The sequence below is a fragment of the Xiphias gladius genome, chromosome 17 (assembly GCF_016859285.1).
Source record: "Xiphias gladius isolate SHS-SW01 ecotype Sanya breed wild chromosome 17, ASM1685928v1, whole genome shotgun sequence".
Lineage (NCBI taxonomy): Eukaryota > Metazoa > Chordata > Actinopteri > Istiophoriformes > Xiphiidae > Xiphias > Xiphias gladius.
The window spans coordinates 20,745,644-20,773,506 of NC_053416.1; the positions used below are offsets into that span (position 1 = coordinate 20,745,644).

The 27,863-nt window shown below is 39.3% G+C and overlaps 1 protein-coding gene across 1 annotated transcript; it reads left to right on the forward strand.

The window, feature by feature from the left end:
- The first annotated feature begins 1,744 nt into the window (after window positions 1–1,744).
- kif4 (kinesin family member 4) lies at window positions 1,745–17,715 on the forward strand. The gene is made up of 31 exons (XM_040151490.1): window positions 1,745–1,952; window positions 3,625–3,769; window positions 3,938–4,052; window positions 4,331–4,521; window positions 4,676–4,765; window positions 4,922–5,088; window positions 6,106–6,200; window positions 6,383–6,502; window positions 6,861–7,036; window positions 7,283–7,344; window positions 7,460–7,592; window positions 7,860–7,918; window positions 8,257–8,362; window positions 9,297–9,404; window positions 9,665–9,847; window positions 10,248–10,351; window positions 10,531–10,675; window positions 11,991–12,101; window positions 12,258–12,341; window positions 12,636–12,749; window positions 13,013–13,168; window positions 13,299–13,396; window positions 13,799–13,928; window positions 14,061–14,231; window positions 14,342–14,461; window positions 14,591–14,668; window positions 14,988–15,089; window positions 15,265–15,432; window positions 15,935–16,060; window positions 16,592–16,708; window positions 17,053–17,715. Exons 2-31 carry the CDS (start codon window positions 3,647–3,649, stop codon window positions 17,263–17,265), a joined length of 3,765 nt encoding a protein of 1,254 aa, XP_040007424.1. The 5' UTR covers window positions 1,745–1,952; window positions 3,625–3,646; the 3' UTR covers window positions 17,266–17,715.
- Window positions 17,716–27,863: the final 10,148 nt, after the last annotated feature.

Here is a 27,863-nt window from a genome sequence, read left to right on the forward strand (position 1 = left end):
GCATATAATGGCCCAAGTACATTAGCAGGGGCTTTTCTCAATACCAGAGACTCAGCGATTACTTCTGAGGTCTGCTGCTGAGATCTCTGGCTATCAAAACAATCACTTATTGTTGGCCAATCTCATGTTGTGGCACAAAAATCTCTCCACCCCTTAGAGTTTTAAAGCACTCTGAATCCCCCCCTACCACATCCCATTGTCAATGTGTTGGGTGGATGTGTACTCTCATAGCTCAATCAGTCATACTATTAAAACTGGGAATTCATTGTTTGTATGGGAGGTCAACAGCATCTGTCACAGGAGGGGTGGAGGCTGCGCCAGACATCTGTGTTAGAGTGGATAAGCTCTATCGGTGTTGTTGCAGTTCCCAGTGGTCACAAGATTGGTAAAGGTCATGGCTTGCATAGGACCCCGTTACAACAGAGCTGTGTGTGCTCATTTGTCCTGTACATTCAATAAAACCCCCATGCATTGGTAGGACAAAATTTGAGTACAGGAGAGTTATTTTGCATAATTGAGGAAATGAGAAATTTATGGAAATGTTAATGCATCTTATCAGAATGCAAATGCAACGCCAGTCCTCTGACTTATTCCACTAGACTGCCTGATTCTCCTCCCTGCGGAAACCATGTCATCCCTCTATCTGGACTCAGCTGTTTCCCCCTCTGACTCCCAGTGTAATGACCTTTCTATTCCAGCCAGAACAGAAGAGTCGATCCCCATTTTACATTGCAGGCTGAAACTCATCTCATAAAGAGGGATGTCATGTCAGCCCCTCAGCGTGTCTTCTGCTGTATCTTCCCCCTCTAATTGCACTTATCCTGAATTGAAAAAAAATCTCTCCCGAGCTTTCTATTTCTTAATGTGACATGTCTGTCTTACACATTTATTGAGTCACATACTGTTGCCTGGAGAGCACGGCTCTGATGCTCACTCTCTTCACGGCCCTCAATGTCCGTAAATTAGGGGACGAACTCTGTCAGGTAATAAAAGTGATTCCCTTGCATGTCTCCCTCTGTCATCGCTGTCATTAAATTGTGGCAATGTTTGATTAGCAAGTGAGTGCAGATTTCGAATCACCATAGGGAATTTAGTGAGCTAAGTTATCTCTGCAAGCTTGGGTCAACACAGAAATTAATTTGGGTTTTACATTGGCCCAGAAATTGCCATATAATCGGTTCATGCAAGAATAATTAATGCATTACCAGATATGTGCTCAGCTCATTGGGACAAGCATTTGAATACTGAATGATTTACAGACTGGATGATTCATTGAGACAGTCCGAATTAACCAAACCCCTGTGAGTTTTTGAACCTCAAAGTCTTAATGAATTTGTTTACTGCCCAATCTCGCAAATGTATCCAGTATTCTGAATGCACCACAAAACTTAACATGAAACAAAATGAAGAATTTTATTTTTCACTGTGTGGAAGGCACAGGCTCAATAACAGGGAAGAGGGAGGGAGAACAAGTAACAAATAACTAAAGTAGGAGCAGGAAAAGATGCCTCTATTTGAATATGCCTTGCTTTCATTGAAGCAGTCAAACACCAGACCAAGGCATGATAATTCACTCAGATGTTGAGCTGAACGGTGAAAGAATAATTTCTGTGAATCTTTGTTGAGGTATTGTGTTAATAGTGTTTTTTTTCTGTTTTTCCTCTAGAGGTCAGTAAAGCGGCCCTGCTGTGTTGACTCTCCCATAAAACTACATGTAGAAGAAGAAGGAGGGGGGCGGAGCTGGGTGTTTGAAAGTGGCGGGCAGTAACAACATTCATCTCATAGATATCAGTAAAGCACACGGACATAGGACGAAAGTTTACATGAAGTAACACTAAAAACGTAAAAGTTAATTAAGGCCGTCAGATATTAGTAATCTCCATTATCAACCAGAGCCGACGAATACAGGTTAAGTGATATTTAAACGCTGGCACTGGAGGAAACGTGAAAAGGTAACGTTAATATCAACGTTTTGCTAATAGCCGCTGCTAGCTAGTTTACTTTAACTTAACATGGTAATCATCCGTCAGCTTGGTTGAAGGCGGTGTGTTTGCCCAACCGTATTGCTGTCAATTCACTAAAAAACTGAACTTTAACGACCGCTAAAGATAAAATTGGTAGCTTGAGTTGCAGTGCATCCTCATTGAAATAAACGTTAGATATAGTTAGCTGGCTGGCTTTTGTATCCTGGAGACAGATCGACCGAGTAAGGTTACAACAAAAAGGATTATCTATCCTAAAATAGTAAATTTCCATATTAACAATAGGTTTTTGCAGAGCTCGGTTTTGATCTGTCTGAACAGGAGATGGTCTGTAAGTTATGATGTCATCCTCAGACAAATCATGGGAGCTGCTACATACACAGTGAATAATGGACGAACTCCATGACCACTCTGACAACACCCATGGTGACTCTGCTGAGACATGGGAACATTTTCTGATTAACCACTGAAAGCCAGTCTACCAAATGAAAGTCATTCGTATGTAACCTCTCAAACAAAAACTCTGCAAATCTATAGAGCCAGTCCCGTGTACAGTGACACTTCGACGGTATTAAATGTGGAGACAGTTGTCCATCTTTGTAACGTTAGATACTGACCTTACGGTTTTCAAGTATTCCAACAACGCATTGTAATTTCTTTCTTTGGGGTAGAGGGTCAGAAAAAGAGACTGATGCTGGGTTTCATACATCTGGTGCTCTCAGCCCAGTTTGTCTGTTGATAATATATTATTACACTGTGCCACATTGTTCAGTTTGATCAAACACAATCATATCACAAGTCAATGCACTTTCAACACAGAAAAATTGCATGGCATTAAAATATGCTTGACATTTTAATTCAGATGTAATAATTGTGTTTAAAAAGGTATAATATTCAAGGTTTTAGGAATAAAACAATGAGGCTTTTCCTGACCCAGTAGCGCTATTTTGTAGGAAAATGTAACAACAGAACTAAGGTGTTACTTTACAATATAACAAAAACAACGGATGTAATGTAATATCCCAGCTCAGTAAGTACAACTATGCATTGTTCAACAGTTGTTTTTTTTTAAACACCAAATGTATATTGAGTGAGCAACAAAATTGACACTGTAATGCAAGCCACCGTGACAGTTATGTAACCAACTCTACTCTGATGTTGTCTCAGAGCCACTGTTGAGTTGCTAATATTCTTCAAAAGAAATGTTTTCCCTGCTGTTCTGAAAATATAACAAACATTAACCCCAAACTGTTCTATTTATAATACTATTTCAGATGGATCGATAGACCTTTGCTGAGTCTATTTGTGTACTTATTGCTTGCATATGTTGGTATTTTAGAATGAAAGTTCGGGATTAACTATGGTTATTTAGGTATTTTTTGCAATTCATCTCTTAATCTTGAAACGCTTGTGTTCACATGTTTAATTCCTCATGTAAACATGTAAGAAAAATCTTAGTTTTAAAAATAATAGGAAGTCTACGTCTATCTACCATTGCATTTTTTATTTATTGTGCTGTCTCTTGTTTAAAATGGGGGGTTTGTCAGAGTCATGATTACATGTTTGACATGTAATTATGCCACATTGAACTAACATTACTTGGCTTCATTGTGACAACCTCTTTTGTTTCCTTTGTTACTAGGTATTTATTGGAATCTTGCATCATGACAAATGAGGATGCTAAGGTGATCCCAGTGCGGGTTGCCTTGCGATGTCGCCCGTTGGTACCTAAAGAAATCAACGAGGGATGTCAATGCTGTCTCACTTTTGTGCCTGGGGAGCCACAGGTGTGTACTCCACAATTTAGGAAAAACTTTTTTATGTCTATTTGAAAGTCATGTTTTTGTACCAAGTCAATTATATCGATATGTAAGTTTTTTTTTTTTTTTAATTTATTTTATGCAATTACACCATAAACTAAATGTAAAAATTGCTTAAGTGTTGTTTGTTTTCAGGTAATTGTTGGCACAGAGAAGGCATTCACCTATGATTATGTTTTCGATCCCACTGCTGAACAAGAAGAAGTCTTCAATACGGCTGTGTCCCCCTTATTGTGTGGGCTTTTCAAAGGTAGCTACATCTTTCAATATGATTGATTGATTGGAATGTCTTTCTGGTTTTACCCCCTTCCTGGGATGTGACCATGCAGGGTCTGCAACATAAGAACTGTTCGGGATCCATGGTTTTGCTTAAAGACATTTCACTGGGGACAAAACTTACCATTAGCTTCTAAAACATAAAACAAAATTAAATAACTTTAATTTACTAATTAACTAAGATGTTAAATTATTGTGGGTTTTTTTATTATTATTCTTATTTTCTTCTTTCTAATTGACCCCTGTTTCCAGGCTACCATGCCACAGTTCTTGCATACGGACAAACAGGATCAGGAAAGACCTTCTCCATGGGGGGAACATACACATCAGCTCAAGAGAATGATCCCTCAGTCGGAGTTATTCCTCGAGTTATCGGTAGAATTTTTGAGGAAAGAGAGAAAAGGACAGACTGCGAATTCCGTCTGGCAGTATCTTACCTGGAGGTTGGACATACAGTACATTGTGTACTCTGTAGATTTTTTTTTATTATTATTAAATTTCAAAATGTATTGTGGTCTTTGGCATCAGGCAAATGTTATTTAATTGCACGATAGCCTTTTGAAGTAATTTGTTTAAGTATTTTCATTTTGATTGTAGATCTATAATGAAGATATTTTGGACTTGCTGTGTGCATCCAAAGATAAACCGGCCATTAGCATTCGGGAAGACCCCAAGGATGGCATTAAGGTGAGTCCCTTAGATGTTAAGAGTGGCAACACACATTGTCTCCTGTTTTGGGAGCTTATCATAAATAGACAGATAAACCTCAATAAACTGCATCTCTGTCTAATTATATACCTTGATGTCAGCCTAAGTTTTTATTGAAAATATCATATTTTACAGATTGTGGGGTTAATTGAGAGACAGGTGTTCTCTGCCCATGAGATGGTGGGATGTCTAGAGCTTGGAAACTCTGCTCGCACTGTGGGCTCAACAGCGATGAATGCTGCTTCTTCACGCTCACATGCTATCTTCACCATCACACTGGAGCAGCGCAGAGGGACAGACAAGTCAGTTTGGTGTTTTCTCCCATATTCATTTTAATATTTTGGCTTATATTAGCCCACTTTGCCTTAACATACATACATGCAGAATACATGTTGACAGTGCAGACTTTATTGTTTAGTAGATTTAATTTTAAATTGATAAAACTGCTATTTTTGCCCATCATTCTACACTCAATAACCCAAGATGACAAAGTGAAAACATTAAACTTCTTCCATTTTACAATGAATAAGGCCACTGTGCTCCTGGGAACACTCAAAGCTTTAGGTTTGGTTTTATATCTTTGCTCTGATCTGTGACTCACCACAATTTTATTGTGGAGGTCTACAGAGAGTTTCTTGGACCTATGGTTTTGTTTTTGTCCTGACATGCCGTGTCAATTGTGGGACCTTTTATATACACGGGTGTGTTCCTTTCTATATTATGTCCAATCAATTCAGTTTGCCAGAGGTGGACTGCAGTTAAGTCCTAGGCACATCTCAAGGATAATAAAAACAAACAGGATGCACCTGACCATAATTTGGAGTGCCACAACAAAGGGTATGAATACTTTGTGTAAATAAAATATTTCACTTTTTGATTTTTTTTTTTTTTTTTAAATAAATGTGCAAGAAAAAATTCTATATTAAAAAAGAACAACAAAAAAAACAAAACACATTTTCACTTATCACCATTATGGATTATTGGCTGTAGATGAATGGGATATAATGGCAGTTTTATCAATTTAAAATTAAATCTACAACACAAAGTGTTCAAAAAGGGAAGGGGTCTGAATACTTTTTGAAGCAATGTATGTTTTATTAAAACTGCATTGTTTAAATGTATGATAACTGATGGGAAAAAAAGATATTTAATTTTGACCAAAATTAACTTGAAACTTGTGTTTGTGCTGCTGTTTTTCATAAAGATGACATATGTTGTTGCCCCAGAATTTAGGATAATGTGTTTGTGCATGTCCACATCATGGCAACATTTTCAGAATGTTCTATAAGTTTGAATATTTGTGCAATCTTTTGTTGCAGAGTTGACTCAGTTGTTTCAAAGTTGCACCTTGTGGATCTAGCTGGTTCTGAGAGGCAAAAGAAAACCAAAGCAGAGGGAGATCGTTTGAAGGAAGGTAACCTAAATATGTATATTTTACTCTAGGTTTACTCATTTAAAAGTTGTAAACCCTCAATTTATGATTCTCCCAAAATATATAAGCTGCAGTATAAAATGTATGTGTGCTCTCTCTTTATATTTTAATTGTGTCCTTAATACCAGTATTTCTGTTTTAATGCTATTTATTTTCATCTTCAGGCATCAGCATCAATCGCGGCCTTTTGTCTTTGGGTAACGTGATCAGTGCGTTGGGTGATGAAAGCAAGAAAAACGCCTTTGTTCCTTACAGAGACTCCAAGCTCACCCGCCTGCTACAAGGTAGACTTTGATTTAGATGTTCAAAAGTTACATATTGGTCATTAGGTCAGACTCAGACCATTCTCACTTTTAGGACTTCCAAACTCAAGCAAAACATATTCACAGAGCATACAGTATACATCCCGCCTTGTTTGCTTTGTCTGGTTGAAAATCTTTGTTTTTCATGGCTGTATCTGTTCTGTTACCTATGTCTAGCTTTATGTCTGAACACAAAAATGACAGCATTACTGGTTAATGTACATCAAAACAAACAGGTGTTCAAAGCAGTAGTAATGCAACAGTCAATAATACAGTTATTGACAGCAGAATAATTTTACTAAGTGCTTTTGTGAACTGTTTTCTGTGTTTGTTTCATCAGACTCTTTGGGAGGCAACAGCCACACTTTGATGATTGCATGCATCAGTCCTGCAGACTCAAATATGGAGGAGACCATCAATACCCTGCGATATGCTGACAGAGCTCGCAAAATTAAAAACAAACCTGTAGTCAATGTGGACCCCAGAGCTGCAGAAATGAGCCGTTTGAAACAACAGGTACAGAAATTGTGGGGGTCGCAGAGTTGACCTCACAATCAGATCTGAAACTGCGATTAGCTTATGTAACAATGCTGCAAGTTCAGTTCAGTTCAGTTACTTGCTTACAAGTTGGAAATCTTTGGTTATATTGACTACAGTTTAGAAAAAATATCAAAGATTGATACGATGAATGTGTATAATACACAACCTTACTTCTTCTGTTTAAAATAAACGTCTTAAGTGTCCTGATTCATACTTGTTTAGGTTCAGGAACTACAGGTGATGCTACTTCATGCCCGTGGAGGAGTAGCTCCAGTACTCTCTGGGTAAGACATAAAATTTTCCCGTTACTTAATGCCCTAGAATGTAAGATAAATGTACCCAGGGTACATATTACGCATAACAAAAGGCCATAACAGTTACGCTGTCCCTCTGTTGCAGGCCAGAGTCAGCAGAGAAGGTGACGAAGCTGTTGGAAAGGAACCGCGCTCTGCAGGATGAGAACAATAAGCTAAGCCGGGAGCTGAGTGAGGCAGCTGGACAGACGGCCCTCATGTTTGAGAAGATCATTATGGTGACCCAGATCTTAACATTTACCAACCCTCTTCCAAAGTCCTTGTTGAAAGCTGATGGGAAAACTTTTACCCTGGTGAAAATGTGTCCGTTTGTACCAATGGGTAGTAAAAAAGCCAATACAATTGAAAATGCCATCAAAATAAAGTTAAACATACTTAATTTACAGAGTCTATAGTTTATCTTTTTATTTTTCATTTCTCTCACATTTCACTGTTGCATTGTTATCCATCATGTTTATTTAAATTGTGTTTCCCTTATTTTAAAGACAGAACAAGCAAATGAGAAACTACAAAGCAAACTGGAACAACTGCGGCACCATGCAGCGTAAGTTTACAAAGGCATGAAGCCAGGGCGGCTTCGGGATGGGTCTGACAAAGCTTAAAGAGGACACAGAAAACTTTTCTGTGCCAAGCCATTCTCGTTAAATGTTTTGTTTCGTTTTCAATGGTCTGACTAATTTTGTTCATAATTTCAGCTATTTGTTGTTGCATGTTTACGATCTCACAAAGTGGTTTAAAAGAGCAAAAGGTTTTAGTACTGAAAGACTTTATTTCAGTTTGGTCGCAACAACTGAGAAAAGGTGGCAAATAATTGAAATACAAGTTTTAATGACCAAGGTGTTGATTATATTGAGCCACACTCTTTATTTGTGTTTATTTCAGATGTACAGTGGATCTTGAGAAATTGTTGGAGACGCTGGAGGACCAGGAATTGAAGGAGAATGTTGAGGTGATGAGGAACCTGCAAGACATCATCCTGGAGCTCAAGGTACATGAGTCAATTTACTTAAAATGCACCAAAAGATAGAAGTGTGTAGTAATGCTGAAATTTGCAATGAACATTTGAGTTTTTTTAGTCTCACTCGATTAATGAAAATGTAATAGTTTAATTGAAGTTGAATACAATTGTCACTTGCTGTACTAATTTCCAGGTCCCAGTATAAATGTTTTTTTTGTTTGTTTGCTGGGGGGTTTTTTTAATCAGAAATAAAGGAGCAAGTTTTAAGTTTTAGTATTTGGACAGTAACAACTTTCGTTCTTCAGGCTCTGAAGTTCAGCAGATTCATGTGGGAGATACAGCCCTATTAACACAGTGCCCAAATTTTAGGGGCTCAAAATCATCATACATCATACATCCAAAAGAAAATCATCATATTTAATATTTTATTGAAATTCCTTCTACTACTTTACTAATGACTGCGTGAAGTCTTTGAGCCACAGACATCAGCAGACTCTTTGTATCTCCCCTGGTGAAGCTCTCGTAGAGCTTCACTGCAGCCTCCTTCAGCTCTTCAGCTTGTTGTGGGATTTCTTGCTTTAGTCATCAATAAATGCCAGTGTGCCAGTTCCATTGGCAGCCAAACAAGCCCAAGCTATAACAGAAGTACAGCCGTGTTTCACAGGTGAAGTGGTGGCTTTGGGTCATGAGCTGTTCCTTTTTCTCCACACTTTCCTCTTTGATATAGCGTGATTTTTGTTTCATCAGTCCAAAGAACTTTGCTCCAGAACTCTACCAGTTACTTTTTGTGTGTTTTTGTGAACTGCTGCCTGGCTTTTCTGTTTTTGAAGTTTTACCAGAGGTTTGCATCTTGTGATGAATCCTCTGAGGTTATGGTCATGAAGTTTTCTCTTCATTGTTGTAAAGGATGTTGACAAACATGTCTGCCCACATGTTGTTGTTTTTTTTTTTTTTTTTTTATAAGAATGAGAGTGCGGGCATTGCTGCCTCCATTGATGCTATGGCTGCAGGAGAGGATGTACCTGAGGTATCCGGGATTGGCAGTAAAAATGCAGCAGACGAGTCCCCATCAGTATGTTGACAAATTTTTTCTCTTAATGTTGTCATTAAATGACATGTATTGTCAAAGATGATTCAAAACATTGAGAATTCAGTGTTGTGCTTTCCATTTTGACAGTTCTTTATGAGATACTGATATTCAGCATATACTTTTGTAATGTATTTTTCTCTTGCACATGCTAATTGAGGAATAAAGACTGTCTTTCTACTCATCTCTTTACTTCTGAACTAAATGTAATTTAAGATGTTTCCCACCTCTAACTCACTAAACAGGATGCCACTGCCGTTGTTGGTAAGGACTCCCCAGAGGCCTTTACAACCCATCATGCACTGCGGCAGGCCCAGCTCTCCAAGGAACTGATCGAGCTGAACAAAGTGTTGAGTTTGAAGGAAGCTTTTGTGAAGAAAATGTGCCAGAATGACAGCCAGCTGGAGCCGATGCAATCAGAACACCAGGTACAAGAATTTTGGATCCATTTTTGACTCCCATTTTTGAAAGTGCTTAAATTTCAGTCATTTAAATAGATACGCTTGCTTTACGTTTGTGTCACTATGGTGGAGATATTTCTCAGTTCTAAATTGTATTTATGTTGTTTATGACCTTTTTGAACTTACTGAGATTGATTGTGAGTGCATTTGAAAAGGGTAAATGTTTGTTACTGTAGTTAAGATGCTAACATGAGGTGTGTGGTGTGACTCCCAAGGCAACATCTATGGTACAAGGTTCCCGTGAGCATTGAAATGGGTTGGTTTAAAGCATAGTCTTTTTGTGTGATTATAGTAATTATGAGCCATATTTTTGAGCTGTTGAAAAATGATGGGCAGGTTTGAATCTTCTTGGCATTATGTCCAACAGAAAAATGTACAGACTCTACAGTCTGCAGTGGATTCTCTGCAGAAGGAAAAAGAAGAACTCGTTTTTGCACTTCAGTCTGCAAAGAAAGACACCAACCAGGCTAAGTATGAACACTGATTTTTTTTTTTTGTTTTTTTTTTTTTGTTTGTTTGTTAGGCTGTTGTTTGGTACCTGATATAATATTTATGAAGTTCATTTGTTTTGATGTAAAATCTCAAAAGTAATCTCATAAGCCCTCACGCCTCATTTCCTACTTCGTCTGACATACACCACCTTCTTCTAGGCTTAGTGAGCAGCGGAGGAAGAGGCTGCAGGAGCTTGAGGGCCAGCTCGTAGACATGAAGAAGAAGCTTCTTGAACAGTCCAAACTGCTAAAACTCAAAGAGTCCTCTGTTCAGAAAGTTAGCAAGCTCATGCAGGAGATACAGGTAACTGGTGATTTTCGTTACAGTTATTTTTGTTTATGATGGAGATGATGGGTGCATTAAGCATGTTGTTTAATAGTAAACATGCACAAACACCATTTTGGATATAATATTTCCCTCATCTGTATGATACCAAACATACTAATAAAAGTTTACTTTTTATGTCTTTAACTAGCACAAAAAATGTATTTTGTTTATTTGAGTTTGAAGTTTTGTCACTCATGAGATTATAAGATACCTCTATAAAACATTGATGTTTGCATCACTACCAGCAAATGTTTACCTTTTGCTGGTCTAATAATATTTATTGACCAAGTGTCTTGAAATAGCCTGCTGAGGTTTTCAGACATCTTACTGTCCTAGGTCGTGTTCAATCACCAAATAGGCTTGAGGATCTGATTTTCATTGCAGTTCACATTATCTAATCAGAAGGTCAGAAACTGAACCGTTATATTCGAAACTGACCTTGTGTTGCAAAAGATTTTTCTTGGTGCTATAGTATGGTATAAATGTATAATTTTAACAATATACAATATATATTTAACCATAGGGCTAAATATCAGCACTGATCTCCCAATACCTTTTGATTTCAAAATCCAGAATTGATTCATTTTCTTGAGGATTCAGTTACATCAGATATCTAAAGCAGAATTTATCCTGGGAACTTAAATTTCATCCGCCTGCAACAAGTGAGCAACAGTGTTGTTTCCTTGAACATAAAATTGTGGAAAGTGCACAGTATTGGCTAAACACATTTCCCAGATATAAAACTGTGGAACATGGATTTACTTTCTTCTTATTTTTCAGGCCTATGTGTGCAAACATGTTGTGCAATAATGAAAAGAAAAAGCTTGCACCACTTACAGTTATCACTTTGAGCATGGACTGAAGAAACTGAAAGTCTGCTCACTAATTAATCTGCACTGTTTGTGCTGACAAGACATCAGGCTGATATTTGCAGACAGTTTTTAGGCTTATTTCACACGGATGTTTGGCCTGTGTTAAAACAATGCCGGGTACCTCACTGGTGGGGGTTTGTTGTTTCATGTACCAGTGAATGAAATATGATCCTGGAAGTCCATTTGGCAGGACAGGTTTATATGCATTCTTTAATTTCACATACAGTAAGAAACAGTTAGCAGTGACAATATATCTTTGATTTGCTTTGCCATTTACTTGAGTCCATTGCCTCAAATAAAATTTGTTCTAAAAAAAACATGTATTCAATGGGATAGCGCATTGCTAATATTTAATGCTACCGGTTACACATGTAAGCCACAGATGCCAAATCCAAGCACGATAACGCTGTGTTTCTCAGGCCATGAAGACCCAGCGTACACAGCTGATGAGGCAGATGAGGGAGGACTCCGAGAAATTCAGACACTGGAAGAGCAAGAAGGACAGGGAGGTGCTGCAGCTGAAGGAGAAGGTATGTGAAGATCAGCATCTTCTTGATACACTGGAGGATATTTTATCCATAAATTCAATCAGTCAGTCCTTTTGCCTTTATACTAATCGATTTAGGTTCTTTGGCTTCATAAACCTCATAGTATGTTTTTTACATTGTTTTTAATCTGGTTCACAGGATCGTAAGCGCCAGTATGAGCTGCTGAAACTTGAGAGGGATTTCCAGAAACAGGCCAATATTCTGCGTCGTAAAACTGAAGAGGTGAGGCCTCTTGGTCGGTTCTCTATGTAATTTGTGTGATCTACAAGTAAATATGCTAGATTTAATATTTCAGCATATGTAAAATAGCAAATACATACTGTATGTTATATTTTATAATTCAAATGTGTCACTAATTTGCACTAACCTAGTTGCAGACCTTAGTCTGTCCCCCACTTCTCAACTTCTTCAAGCAATTCAGTTTCAATTTCGATTTATGCCAAGCTGCTAGAAGGAAGTATAAAAGGAAATTATATAAACTAGCTCATTACAAGGTGTTTTTTTTCCCCCCTACAGGCTGCAGCTGCAAACAAGCGGTTGAAAGATGCCCTCCAGAAGAGAAGTGAGGTGGCAGAGAAGCGGAAAGATGCTCAGAGCAGAGGAATAGAGGGGGCTGCTGCAAGAGTTAAGGTAGTAAAACCTGGTTCTAGAGCTTCTCTATAGTTGCAGTGACTTTTATTTTTTCTGTCAGACTTCATCAAGTGCACCAAAGCCTTATTATTTATTATTATTTTAAAAGCATTACCCAGCTTGAGAAGTTAAAGTATGTTGAATATGTTAAAGCATGAAATATTTCTACATTTTCAAGAATGTTGACAGACTTTTTATTGTTGTATACTGTATATTGGGCATTTATTGTTGTTAACTCTGTAACTCTGTATTTATCTGATCAGACGTGGCTTCTCAATGAAGTGGAGGTGATGGTTAGTACGGAAGAGGCCCGGCGCCACCTCAGCGATCTGCTGGATGACAGAAAAGTCTTGGCTCAGGAGATCAACCACCTCAAACAGCAGATAGAGGCTGGGGAGAGACCTGCTCCCAAAATTAGGGTGAAATGAGAAATTTGTACATTTACTCATACAAACTTAGGAGACTATGCACAGAAAAAGTGAGACATCCAGTGCAATAGCAGAGTAGAAATGTTAAAAAGAATCAGTCCTCTAATGTCTTTCCTTACAGCGTCGGACACTGATTATCTCTGAACTGGAGAGCCACGGGGCGCTGGAAGCACCTCTGACCAAACAGGTTGAGAACCTGGAGACAGAGATGGGTCTCAGGTGAGTCTGAGAAACCAGCTCAGCCTTTGTCCTAAACAGTTTATTCGATTTGGTCTTTCCATTTGACATGCTTTGACCGGGCTCTGCCTCGCCATAGGCTGAAATAGCTTCCCATGCATTATTCTCAGCCATTATGTTTCTCATCGGTACAACATTTGATGATACACAAAAATGTTTTAAAATTCTTATCAAAAACATATCTTTCTGGTCCTGTTAAAGTCTGCTGTGCCAGATGTGTCACCACCACCAAGGCACTTAGAGATTTTCTTTTTTACCAGATCCTGTATGTGCTTTTATTTCAAGTCATTGCATGGGAAACAGAAACACCGAATTTATTTTGTATGTTATTGCACTTTAGCAAAGGGATTCTTAAAATTTTCAGAGCGATTTGTATTTTAACAGGAACGCCCAGATAGCTGACCTCCAGCAGAAACTTCTTGTCGCAGACAGCGAGGGGCGTTTGAAACAACGCATAGATGGCATCACAAGCATAGTGGATGCCAAGTGTGCCCTTAAAGTCTTGATGTCTGAGGTGACAAATTGTCCTCTCTCAGGAAGTCCAATAATACATAATGTTGTATTTACATCTCCGTGTTGAATTAGCTAATAGTACATTATTTTGCTGCTTTCTCTTTGCATTTCCAAAACTCTTTTTTTTATGCAGCTGGTGTCTGCAAAAACAGCCAATGCCAAGCTGGAAAGTGAAGTCAAACAGGAAAAGGGAAATTCACAAGATCTGAGGAAGATGCTTGCTGATGACAGAAATGTGATGTCAACCATGGACATGGAGCACCAGCAGCAGTTAGTGGAACTAGAGCAAAGGCATCAAGAGAAGGTGCTCATGTCTGTTGTTTATATGGCAAATCGCATGCATATTCATGACATTTTTGTCCTATATTTGTATGTGTATATATATTTACATACATATATTTCTTCTTTGTACAGGTTCTTTACCTCCTTAACCAGCTACAGAATAAACCCATATGTGGCGAGTCAGACAAAATACAGCAGAAAGATGAGGAGAGTTCAAAGGAGAAGGAGCTTCTCCAGCGCCTCAAAGTTCAGGTTTGTCTCCACCGGTTCCATAGCAGTGTGTTTAATCAACCCGTGTCTCAGCATTTCTCCTTGTTTTGGGAGAAATCATCCAAAATTATCACTAATTTAATCGTGTGGTTAATTGTAACATCATTTTAGGAAGAAGAGCTTGAAAAGCTGCAGGAATTAAGCGAGCAGAACCAGAAACTGATGGAGCAGAATGAGCAATACAGACAGGTAACCCCAACATTATTGGTTTCCTTCTGTTTTTTTATTTTTTTATCATTTTAATGTTGAATTCAATGATAAATTATGAATACCATGCACTTGTGTAACACTACTATTCAAAAACTGAAAATAACAAATTTTCAGTTGACTCTATTAAAAGGATATGTCATGGTCAATTTAATAACATTGACTGTAGGCATGAAAAATGTCCAATGTCGCATCACAAATGCCTAAAACAAGTGAAGTACTGCAATTATCTTTACTTAAGATGAGTGATTGGCTCAAACACAACCATGTATTGTGTTTTTATGTTTTTTTTCCTCCACAGAAACTCTCATCACTCCACCTGGCAAGTGGAAAGAAAATTCTTGTGCCCACGACCAATATCGAAAAAAGCCCAGATCAATCGTTTGAGTATGTTCCTCCAAAGGTTAGTTATTGAGAATGTTTTAATCAGGACCAAAGTTGTAGCTGAAAGAGAGCACTGCACCAAGAATGAATGATTCTGTGAACATGATCCTCTTTAATTTAATACGTGATAGGTAGATAAGTCCAAGTGTGTTGATTTTTTTCTTTTCTTTGCTTGTTTTCTCTACGAACACAAGCCCAAAGGGAAGCGCTTCACAACAGCTAAAGCACCGCTGAGCATGGCCATCAACGTTGAAGAACTGTTGTCTCCCAGTGAAGATGAGAATGAGGACGAAGAGGACGAGTGGCGTCCTGAGAAACCTGACAAGGGTCGCAGAACCTCAAAGAAACCAAAGGCAACTGGGGTAGGACTGATAGTAGGATTAGGGACATCTTCAAACTGGTCATGTGTGTAATAAATCAATAAGTTCATAGACCCTGACTGTCCTCAATACTCAGTGAAAGATCATGAAGGCGAAACAATCATATTCCAGGATATGAAATCAACCTGCTAACGAAAATCATCTGTCTAATTTCATTGAGCAGAGTCACATCACTCAAAATGCACCAGATGCGTGAAAAGAAGAGATGCCATCCAAAGCGAACTTTTTTCAGTTGAAAACAGCTTTGAATAAAAGTTGTAAATCTCAGCTTGTCAAACCTCTCTTTAAAAAAAGACTAGTAAAGAAACAGCATACTAAGTCTGTGTGTACTTCATTGTTATAACAAGCGGATTATTAAAAAGTGCACATTTCCTACAGCTGCTTTGGACAGTACTGAGCAGTAGATGTTTTTTTTTAAGGATCAGGATAACGGGACAACTTGTGATGCAAAGGCTGGGATTGAAAGTGGTTTCTCTTCTTTTAGTGTGCGTGTAAAGGTCGCTGCAGTAACAAGCACTGCAGATGTCGCAAAGGAAAGATGACATGTGGGGAGAACTGCCAGTGTGATCATGAGAAATGTCGAAATATGGACACCCAGGTGCCTGCTGAGGTAAGTCTTGTAATGAATGCAGTTATTTACCAATAACTAACCCCATCTGTGTGATGCAGTTATGTACGTTTTGGGGGGCCCTATGTTCTAAAGATCTAATCTTTCGGATCTTGTTGGACATCTGCTGACGAGCTTGCTGCTTTGGGCATATTTAGAAGTCAACACACTCTTTCACACACTTGTCCCACCTGCACACAGCTTGAGAAACATGCAAGTTTTTCTTAACTTATTTAGAGAGGAATAATTTGAAAATATTTAATCTTACAAATCAATCAGTTGAAGAAGAGAACCAAAAAACAACCAACAAATTTCACTAATGTTTCATGCAACTGAAATAATATATCAGTTTTCAGTGTTTTCGGTGTTCAACCACAGTCATGTTTCTCCTGTCCAGTCAGATCTGGCTTTCACTGACAAGAATTCATTGATTTGCTTTTTTGAAGATATTGGATTCCTTTATGAAAATACATGCAGAACAATAAGCATTGTTCTCAGTTTTGAACATTTTTCTCTCATTCAACTCATTTTCAGGATGTTAGCCAGACAGAAAGTATTTCCAGAGACTCTGTGTCTCTTCAAGAACCGACACCCGTCAGCCCTGACAACACCACATTCTTCAAGCCGCCATCTTGTACTCCCACCAAGAAGGTAAAGTGGCTCCCTCTGAAGACTCAGCAATACAAGGAGTAATCCTCCATATGGTGGCCCTTAAATGGCATACATGCAGAAGATATGCTATATATATATATAAAAAATGCTGTTTAAAAATGCTGCATATCAGTTAATTTGAACAGACTGTGATTCTTTCTCTTAGTAATCAAGCTGTCACTACTTTACTCTTCCTGTTTATTTAGGTAAACACTGCAAATCCACAACATTACAGAAATATGAATTGTGGCATTTAGTATCTGGCCTGCAATGCTTGTTGCCACTGGAACTTCAACATATGTAATGCAGAACTAATACTAACATACCAACACGTACCGTTTTAGGTGCTAAAAGAAATCGGGGACATGGGACATGCCACTGCGGACCTAAAGTTGGTCAGGAAACCCATCTTGCCAGAGGAGGAGGAGGAGGAGGAGGAGGAGGAGGATGAGGAGGACAGAACAACAGTCAGTTTCCTCAAGAAGAAGAAACGAATCCTAACGAGTTTTCAGAACAGTTTTTTCTCTGGATGCACTCCAATCAGAGAGGAATCTTAATCAGGGCAGTGTGGTGGGGCTTTTTACATTAGATGTCCATATGTGTTTGGTTAAATGTTTTGTCAAAATGTTTTCAGTTGGTTTTTTTTATATGTGACTAAACTGTTGTGTAATGTAACTTGAAAGTAGTTGGTTTTAAAACGAATAGGTTTCTGTAGAGGGTAACAAAAGGACTGTGAATAGCATTAAATCGTTTACTGGAATTCACAATGAGATGATCAAGAAGTCTGTATGTAACTTTTAGTTTAATCTATTACATAACATTTCCCCATAGAGTAAGACTAAATTTACTTTGCTAATACGTAAAAATCAGTATTCCAACAATCTACAGTCATACAATTGTACACAGGTACTATTCAACACATTGTAGCACGTCTTAGGTAGAAACCTGCAGGTTTTTCACTATGCTTTTAGTGTCAGAGCTGAATAAAGTCTTACAGTTAAATCCTATTTTTAATAAAACAAACTTTTTCTTTTTTGTCTGAAAGTGTACCAATGTTTAAAATCTTAGCATCATAAATTGAAGGAAAATAATTTATTTCATTTATTAGTCTCTTATAATTAATGTTTTATTTTGATTTACTTTCATTGCTGTTTCTGAGCAGCAGTTAATCTTTAGTGGAAAAGTTATTTGACATTGGATTAAAAAAATAAACCTTAAACAGGAAAGCTGTATTAATTTTACATTCCAATCCACATTTCTAAACATGGGGCAAACGTTTTGCCCCATGCTGAGTTAACTGAGCAGTGTGAGTGCTGAATATATTAGTACACACATTTCTTTCTTCCAAATCCCCCAAATGCTTAGAAGAGCAAAATAAAGTTACGTTATGCCTTTATACCGTTTTGCTGCTTTTAAAAAAAAAACAATTTCTCCATTGTTTTTTTTTTTTTTGTATATCCATCCACTGATGTCTACACATGCATCCAATTCCAAGGGCTGCAGCTGGCATTGATTACACTTATGTTTAATTTATGTAACCCATGAGTCCAAAATTCAGTGCACTGGATCTTGTGAGCTTTCTTATCCAAGAGGTTTTGTGCTTATTTGAGTTAAACGAAGCCTGAGCCTCAGTTTGTTTCAAACGCTGTCTGGGAAATTTCCTACAGATAGAATGACAAGCACAGGGCACAAGTATTACTTTTGTTATACATATATTTTTCCATCTATATACATATATGTATGTGTATATATATATGTATATGTATATATGTGTGTGTGTGTGTGTATATATATATATACACATATGTGTGTGTGTGTATATGTATGTGTGTGTGTGTGTGTGTGTGTATGTGTATATGTATATACGTGTATTTATATATATGTGTGTGTGTACATATAGATATGTGTATATATAGATATGTCTGTATATATGTATATGAATACATACAGCTCTGGAAAAAATTAAGAGACCACTGCAAATTTTTCTGAAATCAGCATCTCTACATGTATGACAGCCATTCCACTCCAGTGTCCATTGAATTCCAACACAAGCACACCTCATTCTGCTTAATGAGGTACTGATTAGGTGATCACCTGAGCCAAATCTTAATTAACAAGGAAAAGTATAAAAACCACTCCTGTGGTCATCACTATCCTCTTGCAATAGGACCAGCTGGATGGCAAAAACAGTGCTAGTAGTACCTCGAAAGTAATTGGAATAGAAAAATAAGTATTGAACATGCCAAAAGAAAAGTTTTGATTGAGGAAAAGAAGGGTTCAATTCTGGCTTTACTGGCAGAGGGATACAGTGAGCGTCGGGTTGCTTTCATCCTTAAAATTTCTAAGACGGCGGTTCATAAGAACAAGGTCAAGCAGCAGACATTGGGAACAACAAAGCTACAGAGCGGCAGAGTGCGAAAACGACACCCCACTGACCGGGATGACCGTCAACTCATTCGAATTTCACTCAGCAACTGTAGGATGACATCAAGTGACCTACAAAAAGAATGGCAAATGGCAGCTGGGGTGTAGTGCACGGCGAGAACGGTTCGAAACAGGCTCCTAAGGGCAGGGCTCAAGCCGTGTAAAGCTAGAAAAAAGCACTTCATCAATGAGAAGCAAAGAAGAGCTGAGGTTTGCAAAAGACCATAAGGATTGGACCATAGAGGACTGGCGTAAGGTCAACTTCTCTGATGAGTCCAATTTTCAGCTTTGCCCAACACCTGGTCATCTAATGGTTAGACTGGAGAGGCCTACAAGCCATAGTGTCTTGCACCCACTTTGAAATTTGGTGGAGGATCGGTGATGATCTGGGGGTGCTTCAGCAAGGCTGGAATCTGGCAAATGCGTCTTTGCGAAGGACGCATGAAGCAAGCCACGGTCAAGGTTATCCTGGAAGAAAACTTGACTATGACAATGTTCCCCAACTCTGAGGATTGGTTTTCCAGCAGGACAATGCTCCATGCCACACAGCTAGGTCTATCAAGGTGTGGATCAGTAGTTGTTCATTTTACTCAAACACATACCTATAAATAGTAAAATCAGAGAAACTGAAATTTATGCAGTGGTCTCTTAATTTCTTTCCAGAGCTGTATGTATATATGTATATGTAGAGCTCCTCAGCTGTCAAAAACGTCCTTAAGAACACACCAAGTTATTGTCATGAAGTCCCATCATAACATACAATATACTGTGCTGTGCAGTATAAATCTTAATCTCATGCTGTGAAAGAAGCAGCTGGTAATAGGAGACTGGGATTTGATGGCTACTGCTGGGAGTGTGTGCAGTACAAGAAAGGTGTATGCTGCAAATAAGCTCTACATGTGTACACAGTTGGGGACCGGTAGCATCTGTAGGAAGTTGAATAAGCAATTTTTGGTCAATGAGTTATTTATCAAGTAGTTAATGTGGCAGTTAGTGTGATCATACTGACTGATAGCACAAGTACCATGGATTATAATAAAACCTGTGGGGGGTTGAAACGGTTTTGGATGAATGCCAATGATTCAAAAATAAAAGGTCTCTCAAGGTGGTGTTGACATTTTCTGGCTGTCAAGCTGCACTTCAATTCGGAACAAAAGCTCTTCACCTGGTGGCATTTCAGATCACTGCCAATTCTTCTCCCTGAACTCCCCAAACACATCGACCTGATCAACAGCGAAGGAAGCCGCTCTGCGCAAAGGAGGTTTTTTTTTTTACTACGATGGCTGCTTCCCAGGCCAAACAAAAAAGCAAGACAAAGCACTATTGTTTGACTGAACAATTTGTTTATTGATTTTTCAGAAAAAAGAAAAAAAAACATTTGGACTTCATAAACCAAAACGGAGTGAAAACATTTTACCAGAAAGAGACTTAGAGGCGGATGAATAATGAGTACCACATTACAGATTCAAGCACAGGATGAGGATGAATAGGCCTGCATGAGAGTGAACCAGCAGAGAAAACCGGCAGATCTACTTTAAGAGGGTAGAGATTTCATCAGGCCTGAAGGAAATGGGTTTTGAGGGCTCCCTCCATGAATACAGAAAATATTCATTGTCAAAACAACAGTATCACAGCTCTGACGTGGGATAAAAGGGAAATGAAGGGTCACTTCCATTTGACAAGAATCACGCATTCAGCCAGGAGAGCTGAGGTTTTCTTCTGGATTTTAGAAACAGTTTGAGGAAGGAAGAGAGGATGATGTCAAAATGCAGGGACCTTCACACGTACAGCCGAGAGCTATATCAGACTGAGGAATGGAAAGTGGGAGATTCATTGAATGCCAGACTTGAAAGTACACAGCAAATTATTGCACTATTAGTTGTGGTGGATCTCTGCTCCCATTAGCTACAGTGTAGCTAATGCAGAGGCCTGCTGCTGTTGTTGCAATGCATTCTGGTCACCAATGGAGGGCACTAGAGGTCGAAATACCTCTTTTTGAAGGCTTCCTCAAACTCCAAGTGGGTGCTGCAGTCATACTGGTAAACTCTTCAGTGTGGCAGAGGTGTCCTCACTCAAAAGATTTGCTCACTGTTCAGTTTCATAAATTCCATCCAGGGGATATTTACCTCTTACAGTCAGACCTGTTCCTCGTCTAAACAACATCTTCAGCATTGTGGTTTTAAGATCGGGGTCCGTGCTGACACTTGCTGTGGGACACTGTATGTGAAGACAAGTGAAATAAGATTCAAATACCTCAAAAAGAAAAGTGTAGATGAAGCATAGGAAGGTTAGACTAAAATAAAATAAAAATAAAAAACCCTATTGATTCAACAGTGTCCTCACTGATTACGGCAGTTTAAGTGATTTACAGATGTTTTGGAGTCCTCTGCCACTGTGTACATTTTAAATTTCGCTGGATATTAGCAGACTGTGTAGTGAAACTCGAGTGCAAATGTTTGTTGTTGGTTTATCAGGTTTAAGTATGCCTCAGAATTGGCTGTGCACTGAACATCACCGATGCAGCAAACTGCAGCTTCTAACCTGTCATTTGATTAAGAATATCTGACACGTGGTCGTGATAAAACGAACGGGACTCATAAGGTGTCGTGTCAGTGTCAAAGGTTGGTGTGTGTGTGTTGGTGTTGGAAAATCATAACCACGAAAGAGCTCAGTGGGAGGCGTCCTGAAGCTGACAAAGTGCCTTTAGAGGTTATCAAACGACTCAGAAATATTAGTAAATGAATCAGTTAATTGTATTGTTAGTTAAATAAAAAAAAAAGAGTTTACAAAGAAATACACGCGCCTTACCAGTGGAGAGGACTGTGTGTCTCACTAGCTTAACTGTTGGCTAAACGCATTGAGCGCCAGCCTCTTTGCTAGCTAGCGAGCTGGAGCTAACTCTCGTCATTGAAACAACACCAGCCCGCGCACAACATGTTAGTCATCCATATAGTGTACCGCTGAAGCACCTCAGAAAAATCCAGCAGCAGTTTCTACCGCATTTTAGCTGGTTAGCCATTGCTACAAAAATGCGCTAGGTAGCGTTACTTGGAAGCTCACGCACGCGTCTGTCTTCACCACAATGTGCATTTCTCTCGTCTCTCTCAACCTGCACAATGGCAATGAGTCGAAAAATAAAAACGGGCAGAGAAAGATAAATAGAAGAGTAAAATAAGCAATTAAACGTTCTCAGTTATTTTGTCAACTGATTGGAAGATAAAGGAAATCTGTTTAAACTATTTAACTAACAATATTATTTATTTATATTGATGCCATTCAGTTCTGTTTTTGACGGATAATCGTCTACCAGATTGTGTCAGTCTCAAGGCTCCATACAGCTCACGATGAGCTCCTCTTGTGTGAAGGGGAAAAAGAAGCTCAGCAGACTGCACGCCGATGAAAAGGAACAGCGGGAATTAATAATGGGACAAAAAAAAGTACTATATACTACAGTGCTGTAGGTCCATGGTACAGGCCTTATAAACAACACAGATATTTTATAGACCCAGAGAGCCTGCCTTCAAAACTTAGGTTTTTCCTTACAACATTACATCATGTCAGGACATGAAAATATGAAGAAACTGTGAGTGGATTACTCAACTATGATCTGTTAGACTTCTTGATTTCTCTTGACTTAATGTCAAAAAACATCGAACCAGTCAACCAAAAAGGGGGGAAAAAAATTCTGTTTGTTCTTTATCTCAGAGACATTAGTAATCTGATCTCTGAGGTCTGGCTGTGCCAAGTGGAGATGTGTTTGAAGGTCTGAAGTAGCAAGTTGGAAAAGTGGACATCTTTTTATTGACACAATCATGTAACGTCTTGCACCCGCATTGCTTTTTCTTCTGATCTTTGCTCCCCGGTTAAGTCCAGTAAATATGAGGAAAATACATAAAGGGCAACTAGTAAAATAAGAAATGTACACAGAGGCAAAGTGCCTCGGTGTGCTCGCTCCCATCAAAACTCGGGGCAAAATTTAAATACAAATAGACATGATTTGCTGATAGAAAACAAAATTAAAGCAAGGGGAAGTAACATGTAAGATAAAGATTGTTTTAATCTTAGATTAGACGTAGAAACTCAGAAAGCTCGACAATTTGTTCGTCAAAGAACATCATCTCCCCTAATGGAGTCAATCATTTCTGAAATGAAGTCATAGTGTGACAACCTCAGTCAAGATTTGAGGGACTGCATGTGACCTTGCGCACGAGATAATTTCATGCTCAGCAGATTGATGTTATCTGGTCTAAATTGCAGCTGAAATGATCATGACCTCAGGCACCGTCCATTCATAAGGAACAAGAAACGACTTTATCTGCGTGGAAGATTGAAACCGGGCACATTTTCTCTCTAAGACACTGGACTCTGCACTCAGGCATGCCAATCCCTTGAACGCCTGAGATAAGATAGCCTAAGTGTATGAATAAAAGAGGGGGCAGAGCGTATAAAAACGCTACTACTTAGAACAAAAATAGCTGTATGTCACTACTTTTTAGACTTTATTTGAATACAATGTTGAAGGCGTTTGGGGCTCGCAGTTGCATAGTGACAGACAGAGATTCTCAAGTGAACATGTCTACACCAGGCTGGAAAAACAGTGGATACATTGTTTCATTATGAATCTGTTGATATGACTCCAGAGACTTTTGCCCCTGTTAGAACATCTGATAGCATTGCTTTTTTTTTTTCCTCTAACAAATCAGAGAGTAAAGATATTCATTTAATATCCATGGCAGAGAGGAGTCAGCTGCAGAAATGTAAGGTGCATAAGAGTAAAATATAAGCCACTGATGGTAAGAGATAGGAACTTGTTTAAACCAGTGCAAAACAGTAAACTTTCACTGTACCACTGTATCATCCAGGATCATTTAGCACCTAATGAGTTCCTCTGTTCCCTTATTAAGTTCACAGTTTGTTACATTATTAATCATTTCTATGCATCAAAGTGCACTCTGCATCCTCCTCCTATACCAATCTTTAACGAACCATTCAATCAGCCATTTATTGTGCTGTCGTTGACTCCCGCTCTGCGACTACAGTCTGAAGTCTTTTGCTTCCTCTTGTGCTATTGCTTCATACCTCTGAGCTTCATATCTGCTTACACTGGTCATTGGGCGTGGGTGTGTGTACGTATGGCATGTGTGAGAAAGATGAATTCAGTAGGGAACGTAGATTGGGCTCACGTGCCGATACTTCAGTACATCGTGGTTTAGCCTACGTCAGGATGAATGTGTGACTAAAACACAAAAAGCACAGGGAGTATCTTTTAACAAATGTTGTCACGTCCCTCACGGTTGATCCCTTGAGTGGCTCAGGGAGTTTTATTTTGCAATTTACATCTCCATTAATATGCAAAAGTCTTATGAACTAGGACATGGCAAATGGCACTGAGTTCAAGTTTTTCAAATCACATGAGTCAGAGAAGGCCCATCTCTCAGAGGGTGTACTGGGTTATTTCTACAGGCCCTTTGAGGCACTTGATACATATCTTGTGCAGGGGACAAAAGAGATGTGCTTGATGCTGGCCCTTCCCTCTGTGTCACTCAGTGTGGAATCAGGATGTTGGACCGAGGGGCAGGGCGCTGGGCCTGTTAAATATTGACTGCGAGTGTAATAATTAACCGTCCACCAACTCCTGATCTCTTAAACTGGCTGCTCTGCCCCGCTGCCAGTGCTTTGCTGTCATTGCTGACGTTCAGATCAAAAATGTGGCTCTTTTAGTTGCCGTCGACCTGTCAGTATCACTCTCCGTGTCTTCATCCTTGTCGGCCCTCGCTGCCGTATTTCTGCTTTTCGGTACTGTATTTCCCTCTTAGCGGCTCTGTCCCGGCAGCAAGTCACGACAAGCCGCTGCTCTTCAAACCTTTGGCCTTGTCCTGTGAAAAACCAGCGGGTCATGCATCTAAAGGTGAGTACAGCTTCTGCCCAAAACTGAGGAGTGTTTTCTATATGAAATTTAATGGATTAAAATGATGTACAAGGACACATCCAATTTATTTTTTTAAAAGCATACCTGAAGAAAGCCAGTGGTGAACAGGAAAAATCTAATTTTCCCGCTTATATTTCTTTTACTACAATGAAAAAGCTTGTTATGTTTTGTAAGAAAAAATCTTAATCTTATTTAATAGTCTGGAGTCCACAACTACATTTTTTATGTTTTTTGATCCGTTGTAATTTTTGAAAAATGTACGTTTGTCAGGCCAATAGTATTAGGGTATTTTGGCGCAGTGATTGAATAAGAAATATTTTTCATTTTTAAATGAATGTTAGTGTTTCTTTCCTCGAAGAAGCAGAAAGTAGATGGATGCAGTCTCATTGGTCTATTCAACAGAGCTGCTAATCATCTAATTGCTTTATTGTTCTGTTTTTCCTGTGCACGGTGTTTTACTGCAAGGCAAAGTCTACAGAATTATTACTCTGCAAGCTGGAGAAGACAAAAAAAAAAGAATAAATGAATTACAGAATTTAAAAAAACACCATTATGTTCAAACTGATAGAATATTGACGAACTATGAAGCCAATGTTTTAGTAATTACGAGGACAAATGTCAGAGAAAGCAGGAAATGTGAGGCCTGCAGGTACACAGGTCAGACACACCCATGTATTCACATATTGAAAAGCGCCCTCATGTTGACAGCTGCCATAAAATCTGTGTTATCTGCACAGGCCTTGGCCCTTTGGCCGTGCTGTTGGAAGAGCGTGAGCAATGATGCCAGCTCTTCAGGCAATAAAACGGGGAGGAGGAAATTGCCGGGTCAAAGTCACTTGCGAGTGGAGACTCCTCACGTACTAAAGCAACTGCCTCCAAGTCATAATCCTGAGTTAACCTCTGTGCTTTCTTTTGCTCCGTTTCTCCGCTTTCCCTCTCTCTCGCTTTCATCTCAGGTATATTTCCACACCAGCGCCAAATCGCCTTGAGGAACCTGCAGGTGTGATCTCAGGGCTCGGAGAAGAACTGGAGAAGCTCTGCAGTTTGTTGTCAGTGACGAGCCGTGTGGTGCTTGCTGGATGTAACAGCAACTCCATGTGGAAGTTGTGTCCGTTCCACTGGAGGGGCTGTTACCTGCAGAGAGCCACCAAACACAACCTGCACCCTGAATGCTTTTTCCATTACATTTTTTGTTTTTTTATACGGGGGGAGTTCTGTTACTTTGACTTTGCCAGCGACAAACTTCACTGTTAAAGGTGTTCAGTGGCTTTTACATGAAAGTAGCTGAAGAGCAACGGGGCACATGGTGATGACCTATGAATTGACAGCCAGTGATCAGTGTAACATCTGCCTGTCAGTTCTGTAGGCCACTGCTACGTTCTCCCCTCTGAACATGTCCAGATATACACAAGAAAGTTTTGGTTTCATGGAGCTGCCGCATCAACGAGTCGACTGTGACTTTTGTGGCTTTTCCGAGAATTACAATTGCTTTTGAAGTATCTTATACGGTGAATAAAGTCTGAATGTGTCACTCTATTCATGGACGAGTCTGTCATTTGTCCGCTGTTTGGTATGAATAAGTGTCATGTGTTGCCAAAGTCAAGACAATTTTGATACCACGCACATTTACAAATCATAAATTTTCCTCAGAGAACTTGGGACACAATGCATTTCATAATTAACCGATGTGCTTAAACAAACACGATGATACACAGGCATAATTTTGATATACTGATACTTACGGGATCGTAAAAGATGAAGTTACCTCCGTACAAACATTTACTGAGCTCATGTTATGCTGAAACACTGCAGAATTTGAAATGTGTGTTTCAGTGAAACCGAATGGGGTGAATAAGTGTCAACACCATTCTCGCCTGCTGTTTCAGCCTCATAGGTAATTCTACGCTGTCTACTTGTCATTTTAGAGCCCTCAACGCAATATAATTAGGTTTTTTCATGTGAAACTCATCATTTATATCTAAATAATACATAAAACTGACAAATTACAAGTTGTCAACAACGAAATCCAATTAATAATGTATGTTTTCATAAGATATTATGTTGCAATATGTTATGAAGTGTGCTCCTAAATTAAATCCAGCCTGCAAACAAATGTGGGTTGTTTACAAAATCATCATTAAACAACAATGACTGATAACAGACATCCTACTTTCACTGTTGCATTCAGCGTTCTGTTAAATAATTCAGTTATTCTGCTAAGCTGATAAATGCTTAAATGCACCAGGAACAAAACAGTGGGCTTATGACCTGGAGTGGCGGGGGCCTTACAAGTTGACACACAAGTCGAAAACGCTGCCTTTGCTGCCACCTAGTCGTCAACGAGATCAGCTCGACGCACACGTCGCAGTATCGAGTCAATGCCGTGTTTGGTTTAGTCAAGACAGGCAACAGGCCCGGGGCCGGCGGTACGGGTCACGCTTAGCCGCGGTGAGAGAAAAAAAGAAAAAGGGAAAATCACAAAAAAACAAAACAAAACAGCGTATTCTCCTCGCTTTCCTGGCAATAATCTGACCAAAAGCGCAAGGAGAAATCCCGAAGGTGTAAATAAATGCAAGGGCATGCACGTTTGACACGGAGGGTCCCGAGAGCCGCTGTGAGGCTCCCCTGACCCAGGGGAGCAGTCCGGCTGCTGGAGCCTCATCCATCTCTCACATAGTTCTCCGGCCGGTCCCTCCTCTGGCAGCAGGCAGCAGGTCTCCTCTTCCTCCCGAGCAGGCTCACTAACCTGTGGAGGCCCATCGTCCCCCGAAATCCCCGTCAGCCCAGCAGGGTGAAGCACTG

Coding starts and splice junctions, on each gene's coding strand:
- kif4 (XM_040151490.1), top strand. CDS start 3,647: ATGACAAATGAGGATGCTAAGGTGATCCCAGTGCGGGTTGCCTTGCGA. Junction 6,201..6,382: donor GGGAGATCGTTTGAAGGAAG/GTAACCTAAATA, acceptor TTTCATCTTCAG/GCATCAGCATCAATCGCGGC. Junction 7,593..7,859: donor TGTTTGAGAAGATCATTATG/GTGACCCAGATC, acceptor CTTATTTTAAAG/ACAGAACAAGCAAATGAGAA.